This window comes from Capsicum annuum, chromosome 3, assembly GCF_002878395.1.
Source record: "Capsicum annuum cultivar UCD-10X-F1 chromosome 3, UCD10Xv1.1, whole genome shotgun sequence".
NCBI classification, from domain to species: domain Eukaryota; kingdom Viridiplantae; phylum Streptophyta; class Magnoliopsida; order Solanales; family Solanaceae; genus Capsicum; species Capsicum annuum.
In genome coordinates this window covers 148,934,343-148,951,565 of record NC_061113.1, presented here as the reverse complement: position 1 = coordinate 148,951,565, position 17,223 = coordinate 148,934,343, and the positions used below count along the sequence as shown (strand labels likewise).

At 34.5% G+C, this 17,223-nt stretch overlaps 1 protein-coding gene across 2 annotated transcripts; it reads left to right on the top strand.

Moving 5' to 3' along the window:
* Window positions 1–11,772: 11,772 nt before the first annotated feature.
* Window positions 11,773–14,758, top strand: LOC107863488 (bifunctional L-3-cyanoalanine synthase/cysteine synthase 2, mitochondrial-like). Of its 2 annotated transcripts, none has more exons than XM_047408362.1 (5): window positions 11,773–12,170; window positions 12,438–12,628; window positions 12,962–13,071; window positions 13,470–13,527; window positions 14,596–14,758. In XM_047408362.1, the coding sequence occupies exons 1-5, from the start codon at window positions 12,098–12,100 to the stop codon at window positions 14,638–14,640; spliced, it is 477 nt and encodes a 158-aa protein (XP_047264318.1). In that variant the 5' UTR covers window positions 11,773–12,097; the 3' UTR covers window positions 14,641–14,758. The 2 variants fall into 2 exon arrangements, with proteins under 2 accessions (XP_047264318.1, XP_016564907.2); XM_016709421.2 differs by having other exon boundaries at window positions 11,866–12,224.
* The last annotated feature ends 2,465 nt before the right edge of the window (window positions 14,759–17,223 follow it).

The window sequence follows — 17,223 nt, the reverse complement described above, 5'->3', positions numbered from 1 at the left end:
TTTCTTCACCTTAGCTTTCAGACAGTCGGGTTAGGATCACTATAGGACTTTACTTGGCTTATAACGTAGGCTTGGGGGATGGTATGATATATTTGGGAATTTTAGTGACTAAGGCCTCATTTGTTTGCACTTAATGGAGGTTTGAATCTGAATGATTCAGACTTCAGACCATTAAGTGTATTTGTTTTTTATTAAGATTTTAGCTCTTAATAGGTCTGAATTGGTCTTAATCATTAAGATCTAGAACCAAGTCTTAATATGTCTGAAGAGATATTCTGGTGTTTGATAATATTCATCACTCTATTCATAATTAGCAGTCACCACCACTAACAACCTCTGCCACCGCTACCATTGTCAACCACCACCCTCCACCACCAACTACCTCCACCATCACAACCACTATCGATAATAAATATCGCTACCAACCACTATTGTCAACCACTACCGCACCTACTACCTCTATTATTCTATTATATTCACCACCACCACCGCCGTCGACACCACCACCATCATCAACCACTACCAGCCAATCCCTACTACCGACCAACTCATCTATCACAACTAGGAACACCACTAACTACCACTAATACATTACAACATCCACATATTCTTTGTCCGCCACCACCATTATCACTTGTAACGTCACCTCTACCACCACTTCAACCACTACCATCGCTATAATTTATCTCTACTAACAACCATCTCCACTATCCCAACAAATAACATCTCCAACTAGCACCAACACATCATCAATCATCATGCATTCATGTTTCAGCCAACACAATTAATACCTCAAACTTCTAACATTAAGAAACGTCATATTACCACCACCACCACCATTATCAATCGCTACCATCATAGCAGTCACTACAATACCAACCATCACAACTATTACCACCAACATTATTTATCACCAACATCAATCATTGTCTCTGCAACCACCATTATAAACCATCTCCGTTATCACTAACAAACATAAATGTTTTTTCACAATCAAATAATAATTTTGCTGCATTAAATTACATACTTTTATAATAAATAATTAATTTTTCATTTGAATTATATTTTTTATTTTATTATATATACAAATAATTTTTTTTGCACATTCAGATGTTGAAAAATGAATAGTCTTAATTATTTAGTTTTCAGATTTAGAGACAAAAACTTAATCATTCAGATGTGCATTCAGATTCAGACATATGAATTTTAAAAACAAACAAATGCACCCTAAGCCTCCTTGGCACTACAATTATGTTTCGAGGTCCACTTATCAACCAACTTTATCTTATTCCATCCTTTCTCACTTTTTATTCTTTTATTATAATTTAGGTGGGTGTGGTTTCTTTTATTCATTCTTTTTCTTTTTCAACTTTTTTTGCTCTTTTTTTTGGCTTTTTCTACCACAGTTATTTACCCTTCTTCATACCCACTTTACATCACCACTCTTATGATAGCCACTCTCAACTTAGGCGATTTGCCTGAGTTGAGATGCATAATGTTTCCAAGAAGGATCAGAGCCAAATAGGTTCATTGTGATAAAAATGGAAATATGGAGGGTGAAAGCAAGAATAATAGGTATATAAGGCTCAAAATTGGGATCAAGGTATTCTAATTCACATTTTAGAAGCTCATTTAGGCTATAAGTGGACTATTTTGAAGAACGACCTATGATCCTTTGCTAACCAACAATCTACAACCTATGCAAGATTAACCAGGTAAGTTTTGGCTTCCATACACCAGGGCAACTAAGTTGTTTCTCACACACACATGGCATACATTCTCCTCAATAATGTCCTAAATAATGGGCATCGATATAAAGGGTCTCACATACATATCCTCTATAGTAGCCTGGAGTGCGGCAAGCTTATCATGTATCCCTTCCAAGTCTAGGGATTGGATATCTACCATCTTCTAGTAGATCCGCCTCTCAAACCCATCAAACTGAGTTTGGATGCCTCTAAACTCGCTCCTTATCTCTCTCTGCACCCATGGCTTAACTCCATCCTTTATATTCTTTACGATTTTCTCAATTGTGCCCAACCTTTTTTGCACCTAAACCAAGAATTCCTATGGGACTAAACCATAACCATAGAGGGATAGCCTAGAAGTGAACGGTCTTATCATAAAAGTTGGAGTCAAAGTCTGGGAGGTGCCTACTACATCTGAGGCCTGAGGCTCAGTCTGGGCAATCTCAGCAGGGGTTTCACTAATATTGTTGAACCTAAAAGTGTCAATGCCATTCCCTATGGCCTATAATGACTCTTTAAGTAATGTGGCTTCCACTTTCACAGCCTTAGAGATGGGGCTAGCAACATCTTAAATCAACCCTAAGTTAGTAGTCCTCTGCACCTAGAAGAATTAAACAACTCTGGGGATATCTGGCACTCTCTGATCTAAGCATACCTGCATTAATAAATATAGGAATTCCAAGATTGTGTTTGTGCTTTTCGACTAATGGTAGATCTTCCTCTCTATCAACTTGGCTATATCTATCTCATAGCCCTCCATGATACCCATAACCAGGGCGGCTTTGTCTGGAATTAGTACATTATCCCCATATGTGATACTCAACCTATTATGCCCCAGCGTCCACCAAGCCTTCTCTAAAATGTTCAGACTACCCATCATAATCCATGATGAAGAGCCAACATCACCAGCTTCCCAAGGTGCCTCCTTCTGCAATATAGCAATAAAACCCACCATCCACCAGAAATGAGTTAGCTTATCCTTTGTACCAATTTACTTTGTCTTTACTTCATACATCTCATCCTTATGGTAGTTAATCTCGACAGTATTGGCCGATAGCTAAAACTCCAACCCATGTAAAACTTTGGAAATAGTCTGAGTGGAGATGTTCACTCGAACACCTCTAATCATAGCATCTATCAAAGAGTTACCACCCTTTCATAATTTACCCTATGGATATAATTTCTTTAGCTCTATCTGATATACGATATAAAAATCCTGTACTAATGTTGGGCTGTATTGGCATGAAGCTCTGGTCATTCACTCAAAGTGGTACTATTTGAATCTCACCTCAAATTTTGGCATCACAGACATACCGGTAGTACTTAACTTGGTCTCTAAATAAATTCCTCTCTTTGGTTTTCTAGTGGAAAAGTTAAGGGTACCTCCACCTATTAACGATGGGCACTGAGACAATCTCTATCTGAAGTAATGTAGAAGGTGGAGGAGGAGGTGGTATTTCTACTGGGTATTATTCAATTATCTCTCTTCTTCTTCCCTTTATTGTCATCCTCAGGCCCCTATTGTTAGATTCTCCATTCTAAGACCCATTATTTTCTTATTTGTTCTTATTCTCGAGGCCAGACTCATCTCTTAACTTATCATCCACTTTAGACTGGGACTGTGAGTAGGGTGGTGATTGGCTATCTTGGCCCGTGATGGTGTATCTTCCTTTGGAGTATCTTTTACATTCTTAGGTAACTTCTCCTTTGGCTCCACCACCCCTTCGATTGGGTATTCTTCCACTGACCCACTTGACTCTTTATCGTCCGTGGGTTTATTCTCAAGATGACGAGTAAAGGCAGGGGCCTGCTTTATGGGAGTTTGCATCTCAGTGGAGTCATTCTTAGGCTCCATTAGTACCTGTTGAAGCATACATTAGTGAATCCTAGGAAAGAGAAAGAAAAACAAGATAAAATATGACAAATGTTGGAGAGACTGGGTACCCTACGACTCAGAGTATGACTCATTACCACTGGTAACGAGTTGTTATGAGACTCGTTGGGAGAAAAGGTGTATAAGGATTATTCACCGGTCAGGTGATAAGTCCTCCTAATGAGTATTTATATCAGACAACGACTCCTCACCATTACTTATTGCCTGACCAGAAACCAGCTCTTGAGGCATTATCCTACCTAGTCACCACGAGTTGTATTGTGTGACAACAACTTTTTGTGATAGTCATGATGACAAAAGAAACTCAACTTTTTCTTGCACCAATGTTCCATTGACTATTGGTTATGTAACGACTTTTTGGGTAACCTTATGAGTCGTTATGAGTTCTGTAGTTTCTGAAACACGGACATTCAAAAGGTTGAACTTTGATTCTCAATCATCGATTCATCCCTATGTTTATGTCATTCTTTAACAACTTCTAATTTATCCCCACAAATAAAAACTAACAAAACATTCACTTTACTCACCTTATTATAAATATGCATCATGCTTCTCAAGAACAAGGTTAATTTTTTACTTTATGACCATGGTTTAATCAAGGAATCAAAGCAATTTTCACAACATTGAGGATCAAATTGTGATAGCAACATATTAAAGCACAAAGTTACTTGATTGATTTTCTTATATTCCTTAAAAAAATGCTTTGTAGTTCTTTGCCCTAGTTTTTGAGAAATTCAACTTGCTTGGGGATAATAGCTTGTGAATCTTAAGGATAAGGGATGAATTAAGAGTATATTTAGGATTTAATAGGCGGTTTTGGGGAAGAGAGGGATTCTTAGACATTTTAAATGAAAAAAAATCAATAATTAGCTATTTAAACCATCAGTTATGGGTCGGGTCGACCCATTTTGCCCGCAAAGTTGGGCCTGGCAATGAGATATTATAATGAATCATTGTAACTTACAACGACCCATAGACTCCCTCCGTTGTGTTTGGGACCTTACTTGGGTCTCTAGTCATAACAACTCAGGGTGATGAGTCATTGTCACTAATAATGACTCATTATGAGAGTTGTTATGAGTCTAAAGACCATTTATCTGAGAGTGTCTGAAGTCTATATCCCTAAGACTCTAATAACTAGTTGTTATGAGACACAAACTCGTGAGGTCCCTTATAGGAACCTGCAACATAATATTTTCTAGATTTTTACTTCAATCTTCAACCCATATACTGAACACATAAATTACCCTATGATATACTTAGTACAAAACATGGGTTGTTTTCCGTACAACTCTTGATTTAAAGTTGTGACATGAAGCATCTAAGTTGGATACTCAGGCTTCACCAACCAGCCAATGGGTTGCCTCCCATGCAACACTTGATTTAACTTTGGGACATGATTCTATTGCCTTGGTTACTCATACTTCATCAAGGTCCATATTAATAATACTTTCAACTTATTAGGGTTTCCTATATAGTGCTCCACCCGCTGCTGAATCACTTTAAATGAGGCTTCACCATCATGCTCCAGCTCAATAGCACCATGTAGGAATACCCGAACTATAATGAATGGTCCATACCACAGACTTCAACTTGCCAAAAACAAGCGAAGTTTTGAATTATACAAAAAGACCAAATAACCAAGCTTAAACACCCATTTTTCATTTTTTTTGTCATGATACAACTTCATCCTTTCTTTGTATAGAGTAGAACTCTCATAAGCACGGACCCAAAATTTATCCAAGTCATTCACCTTTCTCAACCTCAATGTAGCTGCATCATGTCACTAAATATTTAGCTTTTTCAACACCCATAGTGCCTTATGCTCAAGTTTGATTGGCAAGTGGAATGCTTTTCATACATAAGATGATATGGAGATGAACCTATGGGGTTCTTTAAGGCTATTCGGTAGTCCCACAATGCATCATCCAACTTTCTTGACCAATCATTCCTACTGACATTCATAGTCTTCACCAATATGGACCGGATCTCTATATTAGAGACCTTAACTTACCCACTCATCTGAGGATGGTAAGGTGTTTCCACCTTATGCTTCATACCATATTTTTATAAAAGGGCCTTGAAAAAGTGATTGAAAAAGTGAGACCCAGCATCACTGATAATAGCATGTGGAGTGCTAAGGAAAATATGTTTTTTTCAAGAATAGAATGACACTTTGACCCTCATTATTAGGAAGTAAAACCATCTCCACCCACTTAAAAACATTGTACACTACCCCTAAAATATACTTCATACCATAGGAGCTCACAAACAAACCCATGAAGTCAATTACCCATAAATCAAACAACTCTAACTCTAAGATATGTGTCATGGGGAGTTCATGTCTCCATAAAATATGCCTTGATACTGACACTGGTCTCAGGCTTGTGCATAGTCATGAGAATCCTTAAAGATTGTAGGCCAATAATACCTAAACTGCAGAATTTTATAGGTCATGCGGGTCCATCATGATGACCCTCATCTGGTGATGAATGACAAGCCTCAAGGATGCTCATTATCTCAACCATAGGAAAACATCTATAATTACACCATTTGCACAAATTTTAAATAGGTATGGTTCATCCTCAAATAAAATTTCTCACCACATCCATAAACTGCTTTCTCTGTTGGGATGACAAATTTTCTAGAATAAGATCACTTGCCAAAAAATTGGCAAAATCAACAAACCAGAGAATTAAGTCTTGAGATGATGCCAAGACCCACTTATCTATAAAAGTATCATTGATGTCAACATCATCCCCTAATTTTTGTAATACCTCCTCTTCAAGTCGAGATAAGTGACCAACCACCTATTTTTCTATGCCTTTTTAATATTTTATCTCAAACTCAAATTCATATAATAAGAGGTGATACAGGTACGACCACGGAGGTGGGTGAGTGCGAGAGTGAATGAACTCGAGACTTAGAGTGTACACGTGAAGTGAAAAGGAAGGACTAACTAGGATCCAAAATCAGTCCATACAATACACTCCAAGAGAGCCCACTTGAAGACTTTGACTAAGGGGTCATTTTGGATATTTCACACTATTCTTGTAATACACTATAAATACAACCTTCTAGGGATTCATTCATTAGACTTTTATGATGATGAATGTTGTATAACATTGAAAGAAAAGAACTCTCTCCTTGAGACACAAATCTAAAATTGTAACTAGGGAAATCAACTTGAGTCTGGAATCACTCGTGTTGGATTCAAGCTTGGAAACGTTAGTTCTTCGGAGATCGAGATCCCTCTTATGCCTACGTAAGAGATAGGTTGGTGTTGTGTGTATTATTAAAGGTACAAGGGTGTAACAATTCTTGGGTTTTTAATATTATTCCCTCATTTGGTCTATCTATCTATCCCTTTACTTTCTTGTAATAGTGTTTAATGTTTGTATTGTAATCTTGTGTTCTTGTTGTTATTGTCAAATCCGAATCTTGTGCCTTTGTGTTAATCTTGTTCTTCATGTATTTTTGCTGTTTTGGTGTGAAATACACCTTGTTCACCTTGTATTCTTGTTGTATTTGTGAATCCGAGAGAGGTCTTCAATCGGTCCAAGGATCTTAGTGATTTGTGGACTGTTTTGGAGTGTGTTTGTGGACTATTTTTGAGTGATTTCATTTCTTTAAAGTTTTTATCTTATCATTTGGTATCAAATCCATCATTGATTTTGTTATAACAAGATCAATCTTGGGCTTGAGACTTGAAAACTACAAAAAAAAAGTTGAAAACTAAAAATTCAAAAAAAAAAAGAGCAATTGTCCATTTTGTGTTCTTGGCCAAAAATTATCTTTTTGTTGTGTCTTGGTCGAGATTTTTACTTGTCTTTATTGTCTCTAAGTGTTAATTTTTTTCATCACTAACACATTGAGTCTATATCTTGAGTTGAGTTTGAATTGTTGAGATTGTTGTTATGATAAGTTAATGGTCGTGTATTGATGTTGTTGTTCTTGGCCATGTGGTGACCTTTCTTGTGGACTTGGGCTGGACGTTGTTGGTGTTGTTATTATTCTTGAAAATTTGTTGTATTCTTATTGTTTATCATAATCTTTACTCTTTGTTAAGACCAAAACACCATACTAAAGGACTTGGCCATTTGTTGGAAGTTTGTAGTTGACCTTGTTGTTGTTCTTGGGAGATTGTTATTGATTTTCTTGGTGATTGTTGAAGTGTTCTTGATGTTCTTCCAAACCTTCATACCTTGTTAAAATAAAGTAAAAGTTAGATCCAAAAAGGTGAAGAAAAAAGTGTGAGAACTTTGTTAGTCTTGAAATACTTACCATTCCTCACCAACAAGTCAATCACATCTCAACCACTTTCCCATACAACAAGGATCCATGTTTTAAGGAGGAGTAAAAGTCTAGTCCAAGACTTTGAGTCTTGAAATTTTAATTGAAAAAGAAGCTCTAAAGACTACTTTGTGATTCCCTCCATTGAACAAGTTCCACCAAAGTCCAAATTGAAAAATTGGCCAAGACTTGAAATTGGACAAAAAAGTTGTGTGCAATCGAGACCAATACATGGCTGCCACATCATCATGTTTTACTATTCACACAACATATTTAAGCTCAAATTTTATATTTCTTAGTTTCCATTTGTTGTTTCTTAGTTTCAATTTCGTTGGTTCCAATACTAATTGGCAAACTAGTACTTATCTACTAGATTGTTAGTTAGTTTTTTTGTGTTCGTTCAATCGTGTTACGCATTTGTTGTGTGCTTTTGTTGTTTGTGAAATTGTTTTATCTTGTTAGTTCAAGTCTGTAAAAAAATTTGCTTAAGTCAATTCAAACAAAAATCTATTCCGGGCAAGAGTAGACTCGACCCTCAATCACTCGCGAAGTTCAAGCCGACTTTCAACACTTTTGAAACCAAGTGTGAGATGATCAAGTGTGCGAGAGTGTGGTGAGGTTGTTTTGAACTAACTTGTGTTTTGTTTTGTAGGTGTTCTTTTCTTTCTTTTTTTCATGTACAATTACAAGGAAATCCGCGGCTTCTACCTCTCAACCCATGGACAACAATGCCACCAATGTTATTTTAGCCTACCTTGACACTATGTCCCGAGATGTAGTTATGGAAAATAAAAGGTTGGATCGTATGATAGGTCAAATGGAGCAAGTGGGTTTCCCGGATACACATCAAGAGGAAGGTCATAGCTCATGTGAGCTATGAGGTAAAAATACTATTCCCTACACTCCTATGAACTTAGAATGTTGTGTTGTGGCTAGTAGTGACCAATTGGATGTAGTTGCGGATTTACCTAGAGTAGAGGTATTTGAGTCTCCCTATGGTGATACTCTTGGTGATATTAGATTACGTAGGGACCAAACTCTTGTTGTAAGTATGCAAGCACTAGTTGATCCTTTAGATGATGAAATTGATTCTTCTTGTAAGAATGATTTATGTCCATCTAGTGCTAGCCCTTATAACTTGAACAAGGTTCTATTACCAATTGACAAGAGTACTCACACACTAGTTGACCCTTGTGAGAACCAAGGTAAGTCTACGTTGGTATGTGAGTTGCCAACAACTAGTGAGGATGTGAATGAAGATCAACTTACTCATGAATGTATTCCACTACTTGAGCATATGTGTGGAGTGCTTAAAAAATCTCAAGTTAGTGATGGTGTTTATAGAGTTGATCTTGATGGTGTACGTGAATCTTTGAACATCTTGTATGGTAAAAGCCTTGCTAGTAGTTTTGTTCATAGAGATCATGTGTATGGAAATGTTGTAAATGACGACATATGTCTTTTTGAGGTAGGACTTCTAGGGCCGTGTCTATCTATTTTTGAATGTTAGTCTTTTCTTAAAGGAAAATGTCATACATGGTTGTGGGAGTGACATTCTAGGGGAAGGCAGGGCTAACCTCGGCTTAGACCCTTGTCTGCTTCTCCTATTTGACTGCGGCACCCTCCGGGAATGTGGGAATTTCTACACTTCCTACTTGATGCTTGGTCAAGACGACAAGCAATGTTTGATTGTAGATGCTAATAAAGGAAGACAAGGTTCTTCCTTGTCACTTTTTGTTGATGATGACCTCTTCCTTTGTGCCATTTATACTAAGGTTTTCATGTTCAACGCAAAGGACCCGTGGGTATACTTCAAGAAGGGAAGGATAATACGGGTACGACCACGGAGGTGGGTGAGTGTGAGAATGAATGAACCCGAAACTTGGAGTGTACACGTGAAGTGCAAAGGAATGCCTAACTAGGCTCCAAAATCAGTCCATACAATACACTCCAAGGGAGCCCACTTGAAGACTTTGACTAAGGGGTCATTTTGGACATTTCACACTATTCTTGTAATACACTATAAATACAACCTTCTAGGGATTCATTCATTAGACTTTGATGATGATGAATGTTGTTTAACACTGAAAGACAAGAACTCTCTCCTTGAGGCACAAATCTGAAATTGTAACTAGGGAAATCAACTTGAGTGTGGAATCACTCATATTGGATTCAAGCTTGGAAACGTTGGTTTTTCGGAGATCGAGATTCCTCTTGTGCCTACGTAGGAGATAGGTTAGTGTTGTGTTTAGTATTAAAGGTCCAAGGGTGTAACAATTCTTGGGTTTTTAATATTATTCCCTCATTTTGTAATCATGTTTAGTGTTTGTGTTGTAATCTTGTGTTCTTGTTGTTATTGTTAAATTCGAATCTTTTACCTTTGTGTTCATTTTGTTCTTCACGTATTGTTGCTGTTTTGGTGTGAAATATACCTTATTTACCTTGTATTCTTATTGTATTTATGAATCCGAGAAAGGTCTTCAATCGGTCCAAGGATCTTAGTGATTTATGGACTGTTTTGGAGTGTGTTTGTGGACTGTTTTTGAGTGATTTCGTGTTTTTCAAGTTTTTATCGTATCAAGAGGACCCAATGCATTAACCTCGGTTTAGCATCCTTTTTCAACATTAAATACCTCAAGGCTTCATGATCCATATGAACTAGACTTTGGTCCTAATCAAATAAGTTTGGAACTTCTTAAAGGCAAAAACCACCACAAGCAATCCTGATCAATGATAATTCATTTGTGTAGGGTTTAATGCCTTGCTGGAATAATAGATAGGGTGAAGGATTTTATCACATCTTTGGCATAGGACAACACCCAAGGCTACTTCTCTAGCATGACATATCACCTAAAATAGTAAACACTAATCATGGGATACAATAATTAAATCTGAAATCAACCTGTCCTTAAGGCCCTCAAAGGCCTTGAGACATGCATCAATAAATAAAAATTTCACCTCCTTCCCTGAAAGTTTATATAGAGGATTTGTAATTTTAGAGAAGTCCTTGATGAACTTCCTATAAAAGCCAACATGACCCCAAAAACTTCGTATAGCTTTAACAGAGACTGGTGAAGTTAGTTTTTTAATCACCTCAATCTTCACTCTATCCACCTCAATACCTCATTTTGAGATTTTGTGACCAAGGACAATACCTTCCCTCACCTCAAAATGACACTTCTCCCAATTCAGCACTAAGTTGCACTCCTCACAACTTTGGAGTGCATTGACCAAACAGGCGAAACAAGCATCAAAAGTTTCCCAACTACTGAAAAGTCATCAATGAATACCTCTATAGTGTATTTTGCAATGTCAGAAAATATGGACATCATACATCTCTGAAAAGTGGCGGGAGCATTACGTAATTTGAATGATATTATATTAAATGCAAAAGTCCCATATGGAAAAGTCAAAGTCATATTTTCATGGTCCCAGAGCGATAGAAATTTGATTGTATCCCGAGTACCCATAAGGAAAACAATACCAACCCCAACTTGTTAGTCTGTCAAGTATCTGATCCATAAATGACACGGGAAAATAGTACTTTATTCATCTTTGTATAGTCCACACATACTATCTATCCAGTATCTGGTCTCATGGGCACAAGTTTATTCTTCTCGTTCGGGACCAAAGTGATCCCACTCTTACTATCAGAAATTGGGCCTATGACAATAGACTTTTTGGTGACGGTTGCAAATGCATTGCTATAGAGTATCTATGGAAATGTTTCCAACCATTACCAAAAATAATAGTTCTATTAGTGATATGACCGTTGCTATTGAAAATAAACCATTACAATAGGAATATATAGCAACGTTATTTTTAAACTATTGCCATAGAATTAACTATGGAAATGCTTAATCAGGAAAAAATATTTATTGCATCACTTATTATTTTCCTCCACAATATTTCACATAAAAATTCCTATTTCTCTTTTTTTTTTTTTTTAATCAAAAGTCCTCTTTCTCATCATTCAAAAATCCATTTCTCAAAAACCATGTCACTTTAGATCAAAAACCTTAGATAATTGGTAGATTTTAATTGAAGCCCGGCACAAGGGTCTAATTGATAGAGAAGGAACTCCCCAAAACACCTAAATACTTCACAGTACCATCTCTTTCATATTTCTTTATCTCCAAACAAAGAAAGAAGATGACTCAAAATGTTGAGATGGCAGAGGAAGCTCCTTATTCGAATTCCGTTACATCTGCTTCCCCTTCTGTATTCTACCATAAGTACAATCTCACTACAACTCTCTTCATCATTGATGTGCCGTTTGTGTTTATATGGTATAATTAACCCAAGTTAGATGTTTATCTTTTGGGCATGTTAATTTTGACTAAATATTTCTGGGTTTTCAATTTCATAGATTAATATTAGCGTTTTGGGTTAGGTTTTTTTGGGGCAGGTTCCATTTGATAGATTAGAGTTGGTTTTCTGAAGTAAGCGAAAAAAATGTTGGGTTTTTTTTGAGGTGTTTTGGGTGATTGTTGTTTGTTCAGATTTGAAGGAGATATCTTCATTGATTGAGACTGGGGCATATGCTCATAAAGTGAGGAGGATTTCGAGAGCTGTGAGGCTGACTATGGTACTCAGGAAGAAGCTACAGGCTTCTTTACTATTTGCTTTCCTCTATTTTGTTCTACTACCTATATCCAAGCTGCATTCCCGACTATCTTCCTTCCTACCCAAGGTAAATCTTTGAAGCTTTTTTTCGATGGCTAAGGAAATTCTATTAAATTATTTGGCATCATTTATTTTGTAAATGTACAAAAGTATCACTAAATGTATCTTCTCTAGATAGTGAGCTAACCTAGAAAATGCAATTATGTGAGTACACGCAGATTTGGTTTCTTGTAGCCACGTTTTGCAATCTTTGATAATATTTCCTACTCTTTACTATATGAAAACTATTAGTGGAAAAGATTCATGTAGTCTTGTTGATATCTCATTCCCCTCTCTATTATGATGTGTACTCTACTTGTTTTTCATGTTATTATGCTGATTTTGTTTTATTATTTGACAGCTTATTGGGAACACACTGATGGTTTACCTTAACTCCATTGTTAAGGGCTGTGTTGAAAATATTGCTGCTAAACTTGAGATTATGGAGCCATGTTTCAGTTGTAAGGATAGGTGAGATAGCTTTTTGTTTGTATTGCAATATCTGAATTTCCTTCAACCTAGAATTTTAAACTGAAAATTTCATTTAATTGGTTATTGTTTTTCTTTTAGTAAATAAACCCATTTGTTTACACTTTTCTATAAGCTTATGGACATTATATCTTACATCTTCACTTAGGGGAACATGTTGATATTATACTTGTGCTGGTAGTTAATTTATTTCTCTCTGATTATTATGAGCTCTAAAAAAATATAACACGAATAACCATCATACTCTTACTGGATCTTCTGTTGAATTTGATACAAGTCATGTTTTGTTTTGTTCTTGGGGTACATCTCTATAATTGAAAATCTTTATTGTAGATTGAGAAATAGTTATTTGATTCATTAATATTTCTTTTGTATTTTAGGATAGGGTTTAGTATGATATCTGATGCTGAGGAAAAGGGACTTATATCTCCAGGAAAGGTAAATTGGCTGACCAACTAATTATCTCTCTTGGTATAAACTTGATATATGCTATTCTAAATAAAAAGAATAAGTTATCACTCCACCATGTAACATTCAAATGTAAGAAATTTCTTGATTTGGCATATTGTGAATGTTTTGTTGGGTTAATGTCTATTATACATTTATTATATGCTCAACCTCGTGTTTTTATGATATGTACCATAAGAATATCACCTATGTCAATATAAGTGTGATTGAATGTCACTTTCTTCTGATTGACCAGAGTTCTTCCTTTCTTTTAGAGGGACCAAAATTGGCCTTTTAGTATAGTCAAATTACTTTCATCAGTCTTGGTTTTCAAGTTAGCTGTTTATGGGTCTAACAAGTCTGGTAGGACATTAGGTTTGGTTTTGAAAATAATGACCTTACTGGAGCAATTTTGATACTAGTTTTCAGCATGATGACCTTGATTCCCATCTAAAGGTCCGTGGCCATAGTGGCTCACAAGGCTTGCTCTTGACTTGAGTAGGAATTCATCATAATGAATTTAAAATCGTTCTCACATTCTATAGACTCTGTGTATATGCTTGTCTGCTGAATTTTAATTTTCCCTTCAACCTGGTATATTTACTTTTTAGTACATAGTCAACGTCTTGTAAAAAGAAGTACATAGCTCATAACTCCATTCTAAGATAGTGCATTAGCTCATAACTCCATTCTAAGATAGTGCATATAATTTAATGTAGGCTCACATAACTCATATGCTCCTTGTGTAAATTAATAATTTGTTTGAATTACTTTTTTGTTGTTATTCTTAAACCTGAAGGGTGAAAGGTAGATGCTACTACACTGAGCATCATAGTGGTGTTTGTCATAGCTTTTTCCCACTTCTTAGCATTATTTCTTATTGTTGTTACACCTATGGTAGGGGTAAGGTTTACATACACATAACCCTCCCAGACCCCACTTTGCGATTACACTTGGTATGTCCTTGATGTTGGCCTTATTATTTCCTGCCATCAACTTAATTGTAGGGGCCTTTTTGTCTTTCACCAAAATCTTTCCATTTTTCTTTTCCATTCTCAGCTGACACAAGATCTGACGAAGAACAATCTGAGCTTCATCTTCTAATGGATCTGCAGAGCTTCATCCCAAATTTTTCTTTCTTTCATAGTTGCATTAGTTAATAATTACTCTATTCTATCGACATTAAATTTTCAACAAGGAAAAGAAAAAACTAGAGTACTAAGCTGCCACTAATAATCAAGTAATTGGCATACACTAGATTATAAATGCAACAGTAACTAGTTATAAAAAAAATGGTAATATCAAAAAAGTTTGTTATAAGGGTTAGAGTATTATAAATCTCACAATCCATATAAGGGAGAGATTAGAACTCTATAAAATATTTAAACAAGTTGATCTTGTTATTAGCTTCTAGCAATTATGGAAAAATTAGAAATAAAAAATGAAGAATTAGAAATAAATAATATAGATATTGAAGAGACAGATAATTATGAGTCCGAAGATAGCGAAACATACACGGAAATATTAACAAATACAAAAAATTTAGAAATCAATGAAGAACAAAAAATTTATGAGGAAAACTTAGAAAGTACCCAAACAGAAATAAATACTCTTGATAAAAAAGAAAATGGAAATATAATACCTAAAACAACAGAAATAAGAAAACCCATATATTATAAGAATAAGTTTAAAAAATATAATGAATATGATAAATGGATACCAAAACAAATAGTGAATAAAAATTATAACTTTTTAGATCTAGACTGTGTAATAGATACAGAAAAGACAATACAATTATGGATAGGATATATGACAAAACAATTATTAGATAATAATATAAATATAACAGATGCACCGGAATATATAGAAAAAACACTAATAGGATCAGTAAAACTATGGTTTGCAAATCTAACCGAAAATAGTAAAAAAGTATTAAGAACTAATAAACCTATAGAAGGAACATCATCGACAACAACTAAACTAACACCTATAGAATTATTAAAAAAATATGAAACAGCTATAAAAGATGAATTTGGTAGTACGACAACAATCGAAGAAGAACAAAATGAAGAAAAAGATACAAATAGAAATTTAATGTTAAAATTAGCAATATGTAATATGTGCTATATAGATGAATATACTTGCGCATTTAAAGAATATTATTACAAAGGAGCATATAGTATAGAAGAAAGTAAAGAAATAAGAAAGTTATATTTTAATAAATTACCCGAGTCATTTAGTTCGAAAATAATAAAAAGTTGGGAAGAAGCAAAAATAGTAGATACGTTAGGAGCAAGAATAAAATATTTACAACAATGGTATAGAAACTTATGTGAAAAATATAGAGAAGAATTAAAAATGGAAAAAACATTAATAAGAAATTTAGCTTGTTGCAAAAATAAAATAGCACCCCAATTTGGATGCGAAGAAAGATATTATAAGAAAAGAAAAAGACATAAAAAATACAAGAAATATAAAAAATCAAAATATAAATATAAGAAACCAAGAAAAAGATATTATGTCAAAAATTATAAACATAAAAGACCATATAGAAAAAAGAAATCTATAAAAGAATGTACTTGTTATAATTGTGGAAAGTTAGGACATTTAGCTAGAGATTGTAAATTATCTAAAAATCCAAAAAATAAACAAATATCAGAAATAAAAATAGAAAATACCGAATACATGCAGATAGATTATATAGATTATGAATTAGAAAGTGAAGATAGTATATATGAAATTTCAGAAAACGAAACAGATAATGAAATAGATAGCGAAATAGATGAATCAAATGACTGAAGAAGATATAAAAATAATAACAAAGGAAGAATATTTAAATGATGAAGGAACAGAACAAAAGATAATATTTGACAGTAATATATTTGATGAAATAAAAGGAAAAGAATTAGATTTAAGTGTAGAAAAAATATTTAAAATACCAACAATAAAAAATATTTTTACTAGGAAAAAGGATGAATATTATGTAGTATGTCAAAAAGAACATGTAATAGACTGCAGATATGCAAAAGGAAAAGCTAGTATACCACTGGTAACAAAAAGAATAATTAATAAAGAAATAAATGATATAAAAAGTAAAGGAGATCCAATAAAATATGTACACCTTGGAGGTACAGAGATATTAATAAAAGCATGTTTTAGAGAAGGAATAGATACACCAATAGAATTATATTTAGCAGACGATAGAATTATAAAACCTATAGAAAAAAGCATAATAACTGCCGTAAAAGGAAATCTAATATACCAAAAATTTAAATTTATAATAAGTGCGAATTATTCAGTAGCAGTAACAGATAGGAATATAGATAAATCATTAGTATTATATTGGAAAATATCAGGAATAGAATTAACCCCAGGAAGTAAAATATTTACAGCAAGATGTAAAAATCTATATGTATTAACAACAAAACATAAAATAACAGGAAAAAATAAGATTAACAAAATACAAATAGAAAGCCCATTCGAACAAATAGTAAAAACAATAGATTATAATGATTATACCTATAGAGACATAGATACAGAAGAAAATTTAGAAATAGTAAATGATAGAATTAGTACAACGAAAAGAATAGCTAACGAAAAGCCAGAATCATCAAGCTCATCAAAAAGAACAAGTTATGAAACAAATTCAATAAATAATTTAAACCAATATTACATAACGGGAAAAAT